This window comes from Taudactylus pleione, unplaced genomic scaffold, assembly GCF_031769625.1.
Source record: "Taudactylus pleione unplaced genomic scaffold, aTauple2 ptg000250l, whole genome shotgun sequence".
Taxonomy (NCBI): Eukaryota; Metazoa; Chordata; class Amphibia; order Anura; family Myobatrachidae; genus Taudactylus; species Taudactylus pleione.
Window position 1 is genome coordinate 8,784,883 of NW_028284652.1, and position 20,396 is coordinate 8,805,278.

The following is a 20,396-nucleotide window of genomic DNA, read 5'->3' on the forward strand; positions in this document are numbered from 1 at the left end:
TGCGGTTTTTCGCTTGAGCCAGATGAATCGTATGAGACTTCAGAGTGTGATGACGTGGCAGTGTTATGTGGCGAAGTGATCTCACCTGCTCCAGACGTCGATGAGGTAGCGGCCCCGACCGTGGAAACCAATTCCTGTCCCGCGCTGTGAGATGTGCCCACCATGACTTGAATCGATAAAGCCGGAACATCCTCCGTGACATTGGCAGCAGGAGCCAAAGATGCTGGTGACACGATGCTCTGCGAACTGGGGACATCAACATTAGTAATGGACAAAGTTGAAGCTGAAAAGCAACAGGGATGGGAGTTCCGGCTCGGGCAGACAGAGGGGGATATGGATGAATTTGGGTGGGGTGCGGAGGGGTGGAAGGCCTGCCAGGTGGCGGGACCAGAGGCAAGGGGGGTTGTAGGGTGAGATTCGGCTGTAAAAATGTCCCTGGGCACCTGCTAGATAAATTATGGGTAAGGGTTATGTACGGCCGAAGTGGAAAGAAACTACTGATCACACGAAGGGTGTAGCACCTGCGGTACATAATGGCCCAGAGCATGGGGCAATTGAGGGTTAATAAATCGCTGGGAAAAGACAGGAAGGGCAGGCGGAAGTGTCCGCTGGCTAAAACCCTGACCAAAATATGGGGACCACTGTGCAGCAGGCGGGGCAATACCTATTGAAAATTTATGGTGGGCCAAACCGCTGATGGGAACGCTGGTGACAGGTGGTAAAAGGGGTTAAACCTGGGTATGAGAACTGCTGGATTAACGGGGTATTGCGGTTTGAATCACTATGATGGCTGTCCATGGCAATGTGGCTCATTGGTGAATAGTTCAACCCAGCTGTGCTGGCAAGTAGCTGACCCCTGGAAAAGGGGGTGCCCATTGGCAGGGGTCAGCAGCAAAAAACCTTCCCCGCTCCTGGAGCAGTGGAGGGTGACATTTGAGTGCTATGGGGGCTAAGGCCATCTAAAATGGCGCCCCCGCTACTTGTGGGGGTGGGGCTTAGCGCAGTGTCTGAGGCCACCGCGCTGTCCGGCCTCATGGAAGCGGCTGGTGAGCGGGGTGGGGGGGGGGGGCCCGATGCAGCACCCGCTCGCACCAGTCATGCCTGCAGGCTGGATGGGGAAGGAGCGGGTGCACTAACCAGCGCTCCAGGCACGGTGGGTGTCGCCGGCCCAGAGGGCACGCGCGCGGGTGCAGTGTGCGCGCCGCGTGGTGCCATTTGCGGCAATGGGGACTCAGGACACCTAATATGGCGCCCGCTACTTGTGGGGGCGGGGCTTAGCGCAGTGTCTGTGGACACCGCGCTGCCCGGCCTCATGGAAGCGGCTGGTGAGCGGGGGGGGGCCCCGATGCAGCACCCGCTCGCACCAGCCGTGCCTGCAGGCTGGATGGGGAAGGAGCGGGTGCACTAACCAACGCTCCGGGCGCGGCGGGTGTCGCCGGCCCGGAGGACACGCGCGCGGGTCCAGTGCGTGCGCCCCGCGGTGCCATTTGTGGCTATGGGGGCTCGGGCACCTAAAATGGCGCCCGCTACTTGTGGGGGCGGGGCTTAGCGCAGTGTCTGAGGACACCGCGCTGCCCGGCCCCGTGGAAGCGGCTGGTGAGCGGGGGGGGCCCTGATGCAGCACCCGCTCGCACCAGCCACCCCTGCCGGCTGGATGGGGACAGAGCGGGTGCACTAACAAATGCTCCGGGCACGGCGGGTGCCGCCGGCCCGGAGGACACGCGCGCGAGTGCAGTGCTCGCGCCCCGCGTGTGTGAGGAGAGGCGGCTGCCAAGGCTAGAGGCCCTAAAGGCCCTGCATATATAAAATGGCCACCGCTGTTTGCTGGGCAGGGCCAACGGCGGGAGCCGCGGTGACCGCGACTCGCTCCCGCCGCCAAACCCTGGAGACTGAGGGGCTCCTGAAGACGGGCCCCCACCGCGGGCCAGCCAAACCTGGAGGCCCGACGGTGAAGGCGTGAGGACGCCGGGGCCCGCACTGTAAGCGGCCGCCACCAGCGCCCTGGATCACACACGCGCGGGCAAGGAGAGGCGGCGGCCACCGCAAGCGGCCTGGCTGCATCGACCAGCCGCTGGGGGGGGAGCATTGCGGCGCGGACGCAGCATAATGGATGGGGCACAGAAGGGGGGTTATCAAGTAAATGCAGAGGGGAAAGAGCCGGCAGAGGGAGGTGAGGAGCGTGTGGGGTGGGATACACGGGTGGGATGAAAATAATAGAGGAGATGCAAGATAGGAGAGGCAGAATATATATGGGATAGTAAATGAAGGTAAAAACAAGCAGTGGCAAGAATAATGAATAAATATTATGACACTGAGTTACTGAGGTACTTATCCCAGAGGAGATCACAACTGGAAAAGAGGAAGCTGACTCCTCCCAGTGCACTGATAACCCTAAACAGAGCCCGCCTAAACAGGTCCCTGATAGGCTGTCAAACTCTGATTGACTCAATACAAAAACCAATAACATGACTGCGACCACAAACCCAGTTCTAACCAGTACTGCTACAATAAAAAACAGGGTGCTTATCTCCTCTCATGCTTATGCTAGCATTCGCGTGCTTTATAGGGAGTATTAGAAGTGGGGTTCTAATGTGTGCAGAATTGGAAAAATAATGTAGATTGTAAGCAGATAGAGGATGTGAGGCTAGGCAAGAGAGCTGAGATAAAGGACAGCGTTTCAAAGTAGATAGATGTAAACTGACATGGGAAAAAGTACGATAAGCATTGTATTGTAAGCGAGAATCAGAAGGCCAGCATTATTAATAGCAATAGAAGTGTTCTTGCCGTGATTGTACAGGGAGTCCAGTTATAGTCTGAGTCTTTAGATTGTTGAGGTTTGTTGCTTGATGGACCTTTCTCCTTCTGTTTCTCCTCGGTTTAACGCAGGTCTAACGCTAGTTATGCACTTAAAAACACTGCACTTAGAAAAAAGCTGCACCCAACCAAGACTTCCCCAGCCAAACTACTGACACTTAAACAGGGATGCAAGCAAGTGTGGACACTAAATAATGAAAACCCCCAATTGGCCAGCCAGAGAAAGCTAGCAATAAAAATGGCTTAAGTCAACAATGACCACATACCATACATCTAAGGCTACAAATAAATCAAGCATTCAATTTAGTCAATAGACTGAGAGAATCCTTAATACAATTTAACTATTTCATATCATAAGGCATTAGAAACTATAGCATAAGGATTCAGTAAAGAATAAGCTAGTTACCTATGATTATAATTAATAAAGGAGGCACAGGAGGTGAAAATCTTTGCAGTCACAGTCAACTTCAGTTACCTATGATTATAATTAATAAAGGAGGCACAGGAGGTGAAAATCTTTGCAGTCACAGTCAACTTCAGTTACCTATGATTATAATTAATAAAGGAGGCACAGGAGGTGAAAATCTTTGCAGTCACAGTCAACTTCAGTTACCTATGATTATAATTAATAAAGGAGGCACAGGAGGTGAAAATCTTTGCAGTTTGCATTTTTGATTATACAGGTCCCCATATACCATTCTTTTTGAACCTATTAGAAAAAACATTAACCAGAAATTTTTTCATGTTTGACAATCAATTTTTCCTTCAGCTGCGAGGATGTGCGATGGGGTCATACATGGCCCCCTCTTTCGCCATTATCTATATGTTAGTGTGGAGAGAAACTTATTCTTTGAGAACGAGTCTTTTTTTCAGCATGTCCGATTTTTTACTAGGTATATAGGTAATATACTTATCTTATGGTCAGGGACTCAAGAAGAATTCATGGCAGGCATGACACAGATCAATTTAATGCATGAATTTATTAAATTACATTTTGAATGTAGCCCCATTTCTGTGCATTTTCTTGATGTATTAATCGAATGGAAGGGAGGCAGATTTGAAACTAGGGTTTATCACAAACCCACTGACTGCAACACATTGTTGCATGCACATAGCCATCATCCGACTTCTTTGAAGAAGGGATTACCATACTCACAGTTCATACGAATCAGAAGAATCACCATTGATATAAAAACAACAGAACTAGAAATAGCCCAGATGATACAAAAATTCATCAACAGAGGCTACACTCCAAAAGAATTGGAGGGTACCAAAACCAAAGTGATGAAGATGACTCAAGAAAAAATTTGCACTCAGAAAAACAAAACTAAGGGTACCAAGAAAACCATGTTTTTCTCTAATACCCACAACACTATGAGCAGCTTCATCAACCGTACCATTAAAGAGTTGTGGCCGATCATCAACACGGACACCAATATAAAGACTTTGAATCAATCATCTCTCCTGATGTGTAACAGGAGGGCTAAGAACCTCAAGGATTGGTTGGTACACAACAATGTTTCACAAGTCACCTCCACTCAGGACATTCATTTTTATCTAAACAACCGGGCTGTTACAGGTGTACTGGCTGCACAACCTGCAGCTATATGGATCCCGGCAATTACATAGTACACCCCCATTCCGGCAAGCGTTTCCCCATCAGACATGTATTGACCTGCATGAGTAAATACGTGGTATATATGATAAAATGCCTGTGCAGTTTAGTGTACATTGGCAAAACCACCAGGCTATTCAAAGAAAGAATGGCTCAACATCAAACAGCCATTCGACAAGCCTTGTCTGGAAAAGAAGTTGACCAGCCTGTCACCCACTACTTCAAAGAGAATCAACACTCCCTGGAAACCCTATCTTATAAAATTATTGACTTTGTGCCTTTGAAGTAGAGGTGAGGAGACCGTGAGAAGCGCCTACTACAATTGGAGACCCAATGGATTCATAAATTGAACACTGTTACTCCTTTTGGACTCAATGAAACTTTATCTTTTTCTTGCTTCTTGTGATCAGGCATCAGAATCTAGTGATGGTTTATAACCTTTTTTCTTGGTTTCTGCCACCCATCCCTAGCTCTTCGGTATTTGTTTGTGGCCACATCGTATTTTTTATTATTTTTTTGTATTTTTCATATATAGACAATCTTTTTTCATCTTTTATTTTTTATATAAAATTTTCATTCATTTTTTTTCTCTATTTTATCCACCAGTCACATTTTTTTATATTATACCCATTTATATATTTTGCATTACTCATATATGATATTGATGTAATCATATGAGAATTATTGTGGTGACCTCCAGACACGTACACGGTCTAATACGTGACATAACACCCACTTTATCAACCCCATTGGGCTCCTTGTGGATGTTTGTAATTAATTGCAGCCATACCACACTGGCTCTGCCCAATCCCGGCTGAACTTGGAAGCCAAGCAGTGCTGGGCCTGATCAGTACTAGAATGGGAAACCTTCTAGGAAGATCAGGTGCTGTAAGAATAAAAGAGACAAATGTTGGGTGTGGGAGGATGTGTTGCATATGTTCCATTTTGATGACTTGGACAGGTTCATATATATGGGTATCACCCCAGACTTGATCTTATATAACCATTGAAACTTTGGCTCTATGGTTTGTGTAATTTTTCTTTTCTTTCTTTATTCATTTATTGATCCATTCCCTTTGTTTATTATGTATACATTGTTCTGTGACATTTATGACCCTTGGAGCACATTCCTGTCCACAACCCAGTGGCGGACTGGGCCGGGGGGCAGGGTGCCATCTGCCCCCCGGGCCCGTACAATGTTAGTATTCCAAGGCCGCCTGGCTGTGGGAGTAGTCATGGTCCTCCTTTCCATGAAGGGAATTTAGATATTACTGTACTGTCATGTCAGGCAGACGATGCTTCAGCTCCGGCGGGGGCTGCCCAGCTACGCTGCTGATGAGATCTAAGTTGCAAAGGCTAATAAAAAGATGTCTGCTCCCATACAAAGCTACAAGGAGTTGGCCGCTGTCGACCGATGAAGGAGTCAGGTTTCCTTTCCCAGGAACCCTAGAAGCTGCAAGGTGGAGAAAGGGGGTGGAGCTTATCGGGGAGTCTGTCAGGGAAGAACCTGGGGACTGGGAGCAGAAAAAGAAGCTTTATGGCACCCAGGGAGGAGACAGTGAGGTCAGCGTGCAGGAGAGCCTGCTCACTGTCTTCACTACACTTTTAGAAACCATGTAAGTGGGGGGTGGGGCTTATATACAGTGTGTGTGATGTCTATCTCATATCTATCTATCCGTCTATCTATCTCATATCTGTCTATCTATGGGGGAAATGTGAATTCAATTCAACGCGATGTTGAATAGCTCGGGAGGGAGCTTCGACAGCTATTCAATACACCGCGCTGTTTGGGCGCGCTAAGGATTTGTTCTCGCACCCCCTAGGGGATGCGAGGAGAAATCCGACCAAAGTGCTGGGCGCGCAGCAGTTTTTCTGCTTAGCGTGGCGCTAACAACCGCGCGCCCGGCACTTTGGTCAGAGAATGCCGGTTAATGCGCCTTAACACCCTTGTTAAGGCGCGATAACTGGCAATTCTCCGACCACACAGTGCACTGAATTGAATAGCTCTGGGAGCTCGCTCCCGGCGCTATTCAATTTGCGTTGAATTGAATTGCCCTCTATCTATCTATCTATCTATCTATCTATCTATCTATCTATCTATCTATCTATCTATCATATGTTGTATACAAATTATGTGTCAGTGTGGCATATACTTTGCAAGGAGGGGGGGTGTTTTGTTTTTTATAATGTCCATGGGCGGAATTCAATTCAGCGCAATGCTGAATAGCCCTGGGAGGGAGTTTCTGGAGCTATTCAATTCAGCGCGCTGTTAAGTCAGAAGAGGTCAGTTCTTTAGACATAACCTGGGTGCCGCGCAGCTCTTAGCGCCGCACTAAGCCGGCAAACAGCTGCGCGTCTGGCACTTTTGATGGATTTCTCTTTGCATCCCCAGGGGGGTGCGAGAAGAAATCCTATATCCCAGCCAAACATCGTGTTGAATTGAATAGCTTCAGGAGCTTCCTCCCGGGGCTATTCAACATCGCTTTGAATTGAATTCCCCTTAACGTGTCTGTATGTATGTATGTGTTAGTGTTCCCACTAGGTACTTTTAGCAGGGCACTACACCCTGCCCGTTTTGTTAACCGTGCAATGCACCCTGCCCGTTTTGTGATTAATTACACCCCGCTTTGTCCAGGTCAGACACACACACTGTGCGACAGAGCTGTAGGAACAAAGGGCCGAGCGCAGTTGCTCAACCCAGTCCCCAGGAGACGCACACAAATTATATTTATTTATAGCTCTATGTCATAACAATTTTACCCTCATATACCGTATATACTCGAGTATAAGCCGAGTTTTTCAGCACAAAAAATGTGCTGAAAAAGTCCCCCTCGGCTTATACTCGAGTCAAGTGTAGCGCTGACCGGACGGAGTTCGGTCAGCGCTACACACTGCCAAACACATAGCCGCCGGAGCCGGCAGCTATGTGTTTGCTGTAATCAGCAGCCGCTGAGAGTCTGTCAGACTCTCAGCGGCTGCTGCTGCTCCCACTGCGGGAGCCATCTTCCGGCTCCCGCAGTGGGTGATGGGAGACACGTCGTCATGACGACGTCTCTCCCATGCAAAGCGGCTGGAGGAGCGGACAGCGGCGGGACCAGGAGCGGACAGCGGCGGGACCAGGAGCGGGAGTTTCAGGTAAGTGTTTATTTATTTTTTTATTGTTATCACGTCTCTCTCTACTAGGGGGGAGGACTACAGGGGGCACTACCAGGGGGCGATGACTGCAGGGGGCACTACCAGGGGGCGATGACTACAGGGGGCACTACCAGGGGGCGATGACTACAGGGGGCACTACCAGGGGGCATTATCAGGGGGCGATTACTACAGGGGGCACTAAAAGGGGGGAATACCACTGGGGGAACTACCAGGGGGGGATTACTACAGGGGGCACTAAAAGGGGGGATTACTACAGGGGGCACTACCAGGGGGGATTACTACAGGGGGCACTAAAAGGGGGGATTACTACAGGGGGCACTAAAAGGTGGGATTACTACTGGGGGTACTACCAGGGGGAATTACTACTGGGGGCACTACCAGCTGTTGCCATTTCCCACACTAGGCTTATACTCGAGTCAGTAAGTTTTCCCAGTTTTTTGGGGTAAAAGTAGGTACCTCGGCTTATATTCGGGTCGACTTATACTCGAGTATATACGGTACTTAATTTTCTATTTAAACCACACGCACATTACAGAAACCATGCCACCAGCATTGTTGTCACGCCCATTTTTACATTGCATTCGTTAGTAGAAAAACTGGGCCACATGCTTGTGTCTGCCCCCCAGGCTGCAAGTTGCCAGCCAGCCCCTGCCACAATCCCCCTTTTTTGTATCCCACAATGGCCTACATATAAACTAGTTGACAAGAGATGTTGTCACGCCATGGACAGTTGAGCACTATGTACCATTGCTCTTATGTCATTTTTTGATCAACTTCTTTAAAAAAAACAAAATTCATATACATTTTTTATAAATGTATGCTGTGTGCATTAACCTTCTGTTTTTTTGTATTGCTTTCTTGTATTTTTGTGTTTGCCATTTTATATGTTCTCCTTTTATTGTAGGTGGTAATTTTAGATCTGTTTCTTTGCTTTCCCATATTTTTTTCACATATGGGTTTATTCCAGCATCTTTTATATCTTATGGTTCATGTTTTACACTAGGAGCTGACTGCACTGCTTTGCACATCAATGTATGCATTTTCTCTGTTGTCACATCCCCTCCGATGCGCTGGGGGCGCCAGACTCATCAAGCCTGTGTTGTGCCCGAGCGTCCGGCACAGCGCGATGCGTCATCACGTTGGTGACGTCATTGCGCTCATGTCAGAGTACTCGGATCGCGCACGGGGATGATGTCAGACTCTGGCTCCCAGCAACTTGGAGCACAACACCGCACCAATCACATTATACATGCTGTTATATATGTATGTACACTTGTTGTTCTTGTTGTGTTCTTGATAAAAGTCATGTCCGACAGACGTTGAGCAAGGCAGACAAAGTTGTCAGTTTGAATCTTGTATCTCCCAGACCTGTGAGTGATGCCTTTCTTTTTTCATGTATGTGGGTGTTCTGATTGAACTTCCAGGAGGGTACCGAGGCAAGTAACTTTATTGCATTAATGTGGAGTGCCGGCCCATCTATTTTTTATATATATTACACACACACACACATACACTGGTGGCCAAAATTGCGGAAACCTTTTGAAATTTGAATGTTTTTCAACTTTGAATGCTTATAAAAACTGTTACACTTCACGCAGGGCAATGATTCATATATCAAATGAAAGGAAATTTAATACTGAATTCGACACAATACACAGAGGTCAAATATTTGCATTACAAGGGAAGTTATGCAGTGAAATCAACACTTCGAGGGGTATTCAATATGAAACGCAAACTTCGGGGATTTAAATAGCCGCAGCAGGTGTTTTTTCCCAACATTGAAGAAGTGATGCAGAAGAGCACTTAGGTAATTTTTTTCGTTTTTTTAAGTGGTCCCATCAAATTTGAGGTACATGAAAATGGGTACTAGCATATTTTGATGTCCCTAAAGTAAGTTTTTAAAAATTCTGCAATTGTGTACCTGCCGCTATAAATCTATTCTAGAATACACCTGCCGCATACTTGTAGAATAGCCCTGAACCTATTTCCCTATTGTTAAACAATTTTTTCCCTTTTCTTTTTCACCCCAAATTTTAAATTAATTTTTTGGGGTGTCCCTATTTTTTTTTTACATTTTTTTTGACAGTTCTTTTTAAATGTCATTCCCAGAGGTGCAGGCTATTTTTTTTAAGCCTGCACCGCTAAACCCCAATTCTGCACTTTTTTTCGACACCTATTCAATGGTGAAAAGTTATCCCCGTTTTTTATCAAAGACTTTTCGAACCTGCGATAAGTCTTTGAAATTGAATACGGTGTAAAAGTCAAACCTGCGATAATGACGTAAAAAGTGCGATATTAACGCAAAAACAATGTTTTCGCTCCCATATTGAATACCCCTATTAGGGTGAAAATCCCTGTGTACTTATGATGTTACTGTCCTATCAGTATTTCGTTAGGTATCTTTTATTTGTCAAGACAGCAGCACAGCGACGTGGCATTGAGTCAACCAGTGTTTGGAGCTCTTCCTTCTATATTATGTGGTGCCATGAGACAATTATAGCCTCAATTAATTGTCTTTTATTAGACAGAACCCTCAGATGTACCAGTTTTTTCAAACTGAACCACAAATGTTCTATGGGCTCAGGTCTGGGCTGTTTCCTGGCCATCCCAGCTCCTGTATGTCATTCTCCGTGAACCACTGTTTGCATATCCGTGCAGTGTGGCAGGGAGCTGAATCCTGCTGGGAAAAAAATGGGGCATTATCTGGAAAAAGATCCCTGATAGAAGGTTGAAGTTTTGGTTGTACAATGGTGTCGATGTACTTTCTGCTGTTCAGTGTGCCATCTATGACATAAAGGCGGCCTACAGCATCTGCTGTCATACATGCCCAGATCATAACACTTGTAGGATTCTTTGTTGTCGCTTGAATGCACTCTAGATGTACCTCTTCCCCGATATTTTCTTCCATCACTGCCTAATATCAATCTTAGTTTCGTCACTCCATATCACTTGTTTCCACTGACCTTCTGTCCACGCAATGTGTTATTTTGCCCACTGTATTCGTTTCTGCCGCTGCTTTTTATTCAGCAATGGCTTTTTTCGGGGAATCCTACCTTTTAGGCCAACCTCCATTAGTCTTCTCCGTACCGTTCTTGCACTGACAAAAACACCAGTTGCACTCAGGTCACTGCTAATGGCCGCAGATGACATCCATCTGTCCCTGACGCAAATTAATTTTGTTCTCCTATCATCAACAGCTGTTGTGCACTTTTTCCGGCCTTTTCCTTCTTTGTTTTGTATAGATTGTGTTTCCTGATAGCGTAAACAAAACTTTCATATTCCTGATGTTGTCACATTCCCACCAACTTCTCACAATTGCTGCATATGAAAGACCATTTTCACGTAACACCACAATCCTGGATCTCTTCCTTGGTGACCAGTCACCACTTTGTCTGGATGACATTGTTTTATTTATTTTTTACACAGTCAATAGCACTAAACATTACACACAAACATCCAACCATAATTGCACTTCAGTAACCAACTTTGTTCTGCAAACTGAAATAGCCAAACTGACCTTTCCCACCTTTGAACATGACCTTGCATCTGCTCATAAACGACAGCTGATTGGTCCTCAGAACAACAGTTCCGATTGGCTGGTAGTAGCTGTTACTACAATCCGCTTCTTGAATCTCACGCATCTGTGCTTCTTTGTCTGACTGAAAGTAGCATAACTTCCCTTGTAATGCAAATATTTGACCTCCTTTCTATTGTGTTGAATTCAGCATTAAATTTCCTTCCATTTGATATATGAATCATTGCACTGCGTGAAGTCAAACAGTTTTTATAAGCATTCAAAGTTGAAAAACATTAACATTTCAAAATGGGTCTGCAATTTTGGCCACCAGTGTATATATATTTACATAAACAGAATAAGGCTCTGCACTCATGTCTCTAATTCTGATATAGATGCTGGGGTGCTCCTCATTGGAAAAGCCAAATTATATATATATATATATATATATATATAAAAAAAAACCCTAATAGATAGAAAAACTATCAAAAGGGCACTCGCCAGACTTGACACATAGATGTTAGTAAGTCTTTTTATTCCATACTATCATATGTGGTTGCAAAACTCAACGTTTCGGTCCCCAGGTGTATGTATGTATGTATGTGTAAATATGTATGTGTGTAAGTGTGTGTGTGTGTGTGTGTGTGTGTGTGTGTATATATATAAATAAATAAAAGCACTATATTTTTATAGCTTTTTATTTACACCAAAAACTTAATATTTATATATTAGATTGATTTTTAGAAATTATCACATGAATCTCTGGAAACCTCTTTCCTTATTTTTTAGCTGCATCTTCAAGATCGTAGCCATATAATTTCCTGAGCCTCTCCTCATGTTTCTGCATCAGAATCTCATTTTGCTTGTGGAGCCCATTCTCCCTACACAGAGAGACTTTCATTAATAGTGAGTAACAAATAAAAGTTCGACAGGTAATTAAGAACAACCATCAGAGAGAGAGAAAGAAAGCAGTAGGGGTTAAGTACACCACAGATGTGTCCTCACTCGTCTCTTCAGCCTGCAATCGCGCCAAATAGCCCCTCTCTGCGCCTGGTCCCGTGAGACTCTGCTAGTGTTGGACATCTTTTTTTGGCTGAAAATGCGTCTAAGTGGCAATGTGAATACGACCCCCCAGGAAACTGTGCTGATTAATTTGATATGTGACACTTGTATGCGACTGAGAATCTCAATCGGAATGCGAAGTGCTACGGTGCAGCGGCCGCTGCTTTTCTCCACGCCAAGTTCCGTTTAAAGTCTCAGTCGTACACATATATCGCATAACAAATTAATCAGCAAAGTCTCCCTTTTCCTATTATTTTTTTTCCTCCAGCACCTTATATAATTTCGATAACTGTGAAAGAGAAATTATTTGGTAAGGCTACTTATTACTCTCTAATTTTCAGAAGGAGGCCGAGCCCACATAAAATGTACAAGAGTTACTGTGTTTGCCATTTGAGCTGCCTTGGCCACTGGACTAAAAAAAAAATTAGAAAACTTCTCAAATTATTATTTACCAACAACTGGGCCACAGCATTATGTTGGAAGAGGCTAGATAGCCAATTCAATCTCATATGACTTTAGCAAATAATAAATCCTAAGACAAAACACAAGCCTTCTCTTCAATGTGGGATGCCTAGAAAACCCTAACTCAGGTCACATTCCCCATAAATGGAAGGGGATGCAGTCAGGATACCGGTGGGCGCTATCCCGTCCGCCAATATCCCGACACTTACATCCCGACATGGTACTAAAGATAGGCGTCGAAATCCCGACGCCTATCATTAGCGCCACTATGGAATCCCGGCACCCGGCAAACCAAACAAAGGTATGCCGGGTGTCTTAGCGTCTAGCCGCTGTTTAGGTTTAGGCCCCCCAGGAGGGTTAGGGTAGGGGAAGGGGGGGTTAGGCTTAGGCACCACTATGGGGGGGTTAGGGTTAGACACCCCCCCCCCCCCGGGAGGATTAGGGTTAGGCACTAGGGGGAGGGGAGGTTAGGGATAGGCACCCCTAAGGGAGGGGAGAGGGGAGGGATAGGGTACCTACCTTCAGCTGTCGGGATTTCGACCCACCAGGCTGCCGCTATTGGCATTTGATCCGGCGGCATTACATACCGATTCCAATTATAGAAATGTATTAAAACTGGCTTTCAGCAGAAGGTAAGGGCCCCAACCCTACACTCCTCCTCCTCTTCTTTCTCATGATTTATAATTAGGGCCATATCCAATTAGCCATGGTAAATTACCGCGCTACTTAGCTCGCCCGGGGCTATCCAATTAGCCCCGTTGTCAGCATGACGATGGCACTTATCTGGGTTTTTTTTTTTGCGGGACCTGATGTGTCCCGAAAAAGAATCCACGATAAGTGCCGTTTTTTCGCCCAATAAAGGCGAGTACACATAGGGCCACGAGCTTATCGCGGCTCCTATGTGTTAATGGACGAACTATCCTAATAATTCGCCCAAATTAATAGGATAGGGATAAAAAAAATATCGACGAAAAAACGGAATTTTTCGCTGATTGCGGGGAACAATTAGCGCCCGAACAGTGTTCGGGGCTAATTGGATATGGCCCTAAATGTTTTTAATCTTCCTTATATGAACATTTAAATGGGCTCAACTCATGACATGCACTGAATCATACCATAGGGAAACAGTTAACAAACCATGAGGATTGCTGAATATATGTAGTATTTAAAACAAAAAAAAATACAAAAGATCTCTTTGCAGGCAATAAAGATAAAATTGGTAGAAGATTAAAATAAATAAAAACAAATTACCACAGGCCAGGGGAAGCATGATGGATGTGCCCATATATCAGTAGGCTGGGGCCATGTGTAATGTATGGGATGTAGTTAGTATGCCGGCCCTCAAAATACCGACGTCAGAAGCCGGACTCGGGACTAAAGATAGGCGTAGAAATTCCAACGCCAGTCTAAATGCCGATGCCGGAATCTCGACAGCCGCCATCCCAATCGAAGGTACACCAGGGCGTCTTAGCTGTTAGCCGCAAGAGGAGAGGGAGTGGGGAGGGGGGGGATTTAGGCAAAACAGCGGGGTTAGGGTTATGCTTTGTGTGGGGGAGGTTAGGGATACCGAGCACCGGGATGCTGCTGTCGGCATTTTGACAGCACGCATCCTGACTGCCGGTATTTATATTAGTATTGTATAACCTTTAGCCTTCCATATTCTGTATGCATACATATTTATTCTAGACACTAAGGTGGCCACAGGCAGATTCAGTGGAAATGCTTCACAGACAATGCTTTGTGTGAAGGTAATGGTCAAAGTGCAATGAGAAATTACCAGGCAATTCCTGAATAAACAGGAGGTATTTCCTAAAATTGGGGAGCGATGGTTCATTTAGTGCCTCCCTTCCGGTTCTGTCTTGTAGGTGTGAAAACTTCCCAGTACATGTTGCTGCACATATCTCTGCTATAATCCTTTTCTCTTACTTTCTTCCCTAGAGTACCTGGAGGAAGCCCACCAAACACGGGGAGAACAAACAAACCCCACAGTTAGGCTTGATCCTAGCACTGTGAGACCACAATACTAATGACTGACACTGCTATCCAGCTAAGGATTTCTATCCAGCTATCTAAGGACTGCTATCCAGCTATCTAAGGACTGCTATCCAGCAAGAATTGTATCATTTTTGGCAATCCAATGTCAATGGGTAATGTTTAACAATGACAGCATTCAGTACCATTTGAGGGGATGTGAGCATATTATTACAGCAATGCCCTCTCTGTCCATGGCTTGCAGAATGGCATGCTGCCACTGATAATTAGAACAGCCCACTGAAGACTACATTGTTAATTGTTTTCAAGGTGCCAGTATGGTTACCAATCTATGAACAGATATCAGGAGAGTGCAAGGGCTGGTTGCGCACCGCAAAGAGTCTTGTTTGGCAATGCAGAGAAGGGGGTCTCTTTAATCCAAGACTTGGAAGATGAACATATAGACAAGGCCTGATTCAGCAAGGATTGCAACTGTGATTACGCACGCAATCGGCTGATTGTTGCATTCTGCGTAGGCATCGCAGTGCATGAAACAGCCACTGCAATCGCGCTCGCGAGCGCAGAGCGCTCGCTCTGAATCAGGGCCCTCCTCCCTCAACTTGAAGCGGCCTCATAGACGCTCGCATAGCTGTGGGTTACCACCCACAGCTATAGCGAGGGTCCATGATGATGGTCGCGATGGTCAAGACCATCGCGACCATCGGGCTTGCGATGAGACCCTGCGGTAGGGTCTCAGTGACCGCAAGCCCTGGAGAGATTTTGGCTCTATCAGAGCCAAAATCACTCCCACTGACATCACTAGTGATGTCAGTGGGGCCGGACTCAGACGGTAGGCGTTCCATGGGAACGCCTCCGTCTGGAAGCCACGCCCCCGGCACGCCCACCAAAGGGGGCATGCTGTCAGTCACCATCGACAGCACGCCCCCTTTGGTGCGAGACCCATAACGACGGCTTGGCCGTCGTTATTCGGGTCTCGCGCATGCGCATGACGCAGCTCCCTCCGTCGTGCGCATGCGCAATTCGGCACCATCGACCCGCTTGCGAGTGTCCTGCGCTTGCGAGCGGGTCTGAATCAGCCCCTGTGATCACAGTGACTACGCAGACCCATCAGAGTGATTGACCGGAAGTGCCGTTTGTGGGAGGTGATGGGGTGGTCGGCGAAACGCAGGCATGCCAGTGCGTTTGAACACCGTTGCAGGGGCGTGAATAAATTATCCACTGCGATGCCATACGCAGCTTGGCCTTTCACTTTGTGCGATGAGGTTAGCAATTTCTGAGCAAGATCTGACTTTGTGCAAGTGTGCTTGAGGCTCTGATTGTACTCGATGTTACCGATGGTTTTGCAGGCTTGCTAAACATTACGAATGTGTTTAAGGTAAGGTATGCGTCCTTATGTTGTGCTGCAACAGTATATCATCACAGTGAGACTACATGCGTAATCACAGCCGCGATTCGTACTGAATCAGGCCCATAGCCTTTATTAAATGCAAATTTTGGCAAGAAGTAAGGTCTGTTTTGCAAGGTAACTTTTATCTACAGAGGAGATCACTAAACATTTCTTACCAATAATTTCTTGGAGAAAATATATATTCAATAACAATAACAACACTCACTTGGATTTCTCTCTCCTCTCAGTGTAGAAGTTCATCATTTTTAGCTGCTGTTCATCCAGTACCTTACGGCGCTCTTCTCTGATCTTGCTGTTAGACACAAAGACAGTTACCCATCAGCCTGGCCAAAGACTGTGCTCTGGCACCTATCACACAAGTTCAGATATGCTAAGAATTTTACAATGCATATCTAGTCCAAATAAACATATTCACACAATTATAATCTTTAATTGCAGTGGGAGCAGGGTACTAGGCACAGTTCAAAACAGGTGAAGTCTGTCTGGAGCCTGTCCAGCTGGTACTATAGATAGATACATATATTTCATATGGTTATACGTGTGGTACTGTAGAATGTATTATGGATAAATTGTTTTTCTTTCATTTATTTATTTAAAAATCTGATTATTAAGAGTTTTTAGATTTTTTGCAAAGCACAAAGAAAAAGTACAGAATACAATAATAAGGGAACAATAGTACTGTAAATAGATTATAATTAGTAAATTTAAACATGGAAGCGTTTTAACAGAAGAGGAAAGTTAGTTGTAAACATAAGGAGGTATAACAATAGGCAATGTGTTATCAGTTACTGTATAACGGCTTATAATTAAATTATTTGTCCTAAGAACAAAGAATAATGCATTAATGAACTTAGGGTGGAGGGGACATAATAAAGAAATAGAGGGGGAAGGGGAGATAAGTAAGAAAGCGAGATTGAGGAAGGGGACCATTCGGTGTGTATTGGCTATAAAAGTGCAGTATCATCAAATAATGGAGAATTTGAATTGTAGCTAAAGGAGGTTCGGCCTCAAAGTAGGTTGCCCATGGTGTCCAGACTTTAATATAGTTATTGGAGGTATCATGAATTATTGAAGTGATTCTTTCCATCTTATAAGTGGACCAGGTGGCGTGGGATGTATTTGTCCAGACGGTCAGGATCCCGGCTAATAAGTTTGTCTTTGCAGGAGGCCAGAAACCATTATGATTGATTCCCGGCATTTAGAGCTCACATGCACTCACTGCAAATGTGGACAGAGCTGCACTTGCACATCAATGGGCACATGGTAACATTATATCCAGGTTTTCTGTATGAGTGTCTACAGAGTTTTGTAAGGCAGTATTTGGAAGCACTGAAATAACCTGAAACATTTCTAGTGGTTTCTGGCTGATACAATATAAGAGGGCAGGACTGGTGCAATATAGCGGATCTTAGCGCTGGTTAAAACAGTGTTGTGGGTGACTGGGTAATGCAGTAGCATGGCGGGTCGTAGGATGGTGAAATAGTGTGGAAGTTCATAGACTGGTAATTGTGCGTGGGTAAAATAACTGGCATACCAGGTATAGGGCACATAACTGGTATAATGTTTCACATTTGTGCTGAATAATATTTAATAGCCCTAACCAGTGGCAGATTTTACCTAGGGGCTGCAGGACTGCAGCCCGCCCAGTAAAATCCACCACCCGTAGGGACTGCCTAGCAGTGGTAGTGACTGATCACAGCTAGACAGGCAGTTACAGGGGGAGGTGTTTTCTCCCCCTAGGACTGCCAGTCCAGACTGCAATAGCAGAGTGCGCGCTTCCCATGGGAAGCCACTCCCCTGCTATTCCTATCTGACTTCCAGGGGCTGCGGCTCATGCAGCCCCTAAAAGCCCGCCTGTCTGCTAGCAGCTCCGGGCTTAAGCTATGCCTCTTATTTAGGTTCCTGACTTAAGCCCCGCCTCCCGGTGACAGCAGCTGTCAATTACCAGGATGACAGGGAGGTGAGGGCTGCATAGACTGCAGCCTATAACATGCAAACCCCACAGCCAGACAAGTTAGGAGCCGCCCCTGGCCTTAACTAAAATAAAGATAATAAATATGTCCAATTTACGAATTTTTACTGTGCGAAAATTATTATTATACATCACTTGTACCTTTAAAAAAAACAAAACAAACAAAAAAGCAGTGACAGTACAGTCCCCATATCATAGTTGGATCTAGTTAATCATCCCAATTAACAAATGACCAAGTACTGTATACGGCAGATTTGACAGGTGAGTTGGGAAGTGTCAATGCAGATCTAGGACACAGTGTTCTCCCCTGGGCCTTCTTTATGGACGCTCCACCTGGCATTTTTCTTATATTTCAAATAACCCGGGCCAACCATTGGCAGTATAAGAGTTATGGTAGACTTATCTTTGTTAACTCTTTTTCTTCGAAGTCCATAGGGTCCACAGGGATACCATGGGGAAAATGTGGTTGGAGTGATCCAGGCACCAAACAGTTAAGCTTTCAGCTCCCAAGATGCCTCAGGTCCTCCTCCACATATACCCCACCCACGGCCACAGGCACTCAGTTTTGTAAACAAGCCCAAGGCAGGAGAAGGAAAGAGGAGAAGGAAGAACAATGTACACCAGAAACTCTTACACAAGATGATGGAATCCGTGACCGAAATAAAAATTATCCAATGCAGCCAGGTGCGTCAGGGTGGGTGCCCTGTGGACTGGAAGAAAAAGAGTTAACAAAGGTAAGTCTACGATAACTCTTATTTTCTTCTTCCAGGTCCATAGGAATCCACAGGAATACTATGGCATGTCCTAAAGCAGTTCCCCTAAGGGTGGGGACGCTCCTGAGCAGAAAGGATAACCCGCCGCCCAAAGGAAGCATTCTGAGAGGCAAAAGTGTCAAAGGCGTAGAACCTAAGAAAAGCGTGGACAGAACACCACGTGTCTGCCTTGCACAATTTAGGCAGAGGCACAATGAAGAAACACCCACAATGGTCCCACAGACCAAGTAAAATGTGCTGTCGCCGTGTTTGGAACAGGGAGATCAGCCTGCGATTAAACCTGAGAGATAGTCATACGCAACCATCGAGTCAGAGTTTTATTTATTAGTTGGCCAGCCTCGTTTGTGAAAACCATATAAACACAAAAAGAGCATCTGATTTTCTACAAAGTTTGTACGATCTAAATAGATACGAAGAGCACAAACCACATCCAGGGAGGCTTCACCTACAGAAAAGTGTGAAGACTGAAAAGCTGGAACCACAATCTCTTCATTGACATGAAAACAGGACACTACCTTAGGAAGATAACACACCTATGTACGGAAAACAGCTCTATCCTGGTGAAAAATCAAAAAGGGGGAGCGACAAGAGAGCGTTGCCAAATCAGAGACTATGCGTGTAGAAGAGATAGCGAGGAGAAAAAGTGTCTTCGCTGTCAACCACTTCAAATCCACTGAGTCCAGAGGTTCAAATAGGGGAGCTTGTAAGTCCTTGAGAACTAAAGACAAATCTCATGGTGCCACCAGTAGGACAAAGGGTAGCTGCACTCAGAGAACACCCTGAAAAAAATTTCTAACTTCCGGCACATCCGGCAGAGAAGCAATATTTCGCTGGAACCAAACTGATAGTGCAGAAACCTGTACTCTCACAGACGGAGACCGAGGTCTAACCCAGCCTGGAGGAAAGCAAGTACCTGGGAAACCCTAAAAACCTTAGGATCATACTTTCTGTGGGAACACCATTGACCAAGAGAATGCCAACTCTGTAATAGATGCTGGCTGAGGAAGTCTTTCAGGCCTTAAACATTGTTTGAATCACAGAGCTGGGGAAACCTTTGGCTCTTAAGATTGAAGACTCAAGAGCCACGCCGGCTAAGATAGACAAAGTAGGTCCAGATGCAGGCAGGACCCTGCGCTAACAGATCCGGCCATAGAGGAGGAGGAAACTGAGTGTCTATGGATAGATTCTTTATGTCGGTGAACCAATGGCGCCTGGGCCAAGCAGGAGCTACCAGTATTACTATACCCCTTCCCTGCTTGAATTTCCTGAGTACTCTTGGGAGGAGGGAAATTGGAGGAAAGAGATACGCCTGCTTGAAGTCCCACTTCACTGCCAGCACATCCATGAAGGCAGCTGAGGGGTCTCTGGTCCAGGACCCGTACCTTGGAACTTTGTGTTTGACGTGAGGCCATGAGGTCTACGTTTGATAGGCATCATTTGTTTACCAGAAGTTGAAAAAACACTGGATGAAGAGCCCACTCTCCGGCGTATATGTCCTGACGAATTAGGAAGTCCGCTTCCCAGTTGAGGACTCCTGGGATGAATATTGCCGAGATACCCAGAAGATGCCGTTCTGCCCAGATCAGAATGTTTGTCACTTCCCTCATTGCTTCCTGAGTTCGCGTACC

At 45.8% G+C, this 20,396-nt stretch overlaps 1 protein-coding gene and 1 pseudogene across 2 annotated transcripts in view; one reads left to right on the top strand and one right to left on the bottom strand.

Moving 5' to 3' along the window:
- The first annotated feature begins 5,205 nt into the window (after positions 1-5,205).
- Positions 5,206-5,324, top strand: LOC148515382 (5S ribosomal RNA; annotated as a pseudogene).
- Positions 5,325-11,779: 6,455 nt separating this feature from the next.
- DNAJC4 (DnaJ heat shock protein family (Hsp40) member C4) overlaps positions 11,780-20,396 on the bottom strand; it is a 43,692-nt gene continuing 35,075 nt past the window's right edge. For both annotated transcript variants that reach the window (XM_088480073.1, XM_088480074.1), the window contains 2 exons: positions 16,229-16,315; positions 11,780-11,980 (listed from right to left, as the gene is read on the bottom strand). In XM_088480073.1, the coding sequence (XP_088336199.1) occupies positions 11,878-11,980; positions 16,229-16,315 (190 nt within the window). In that variant the 3' untranslated portion in view covers positions 11,780-11,877. The remainder of the gene's footprint in view (positions 11,981-16,228; positions 16,316-20,396) is intronic.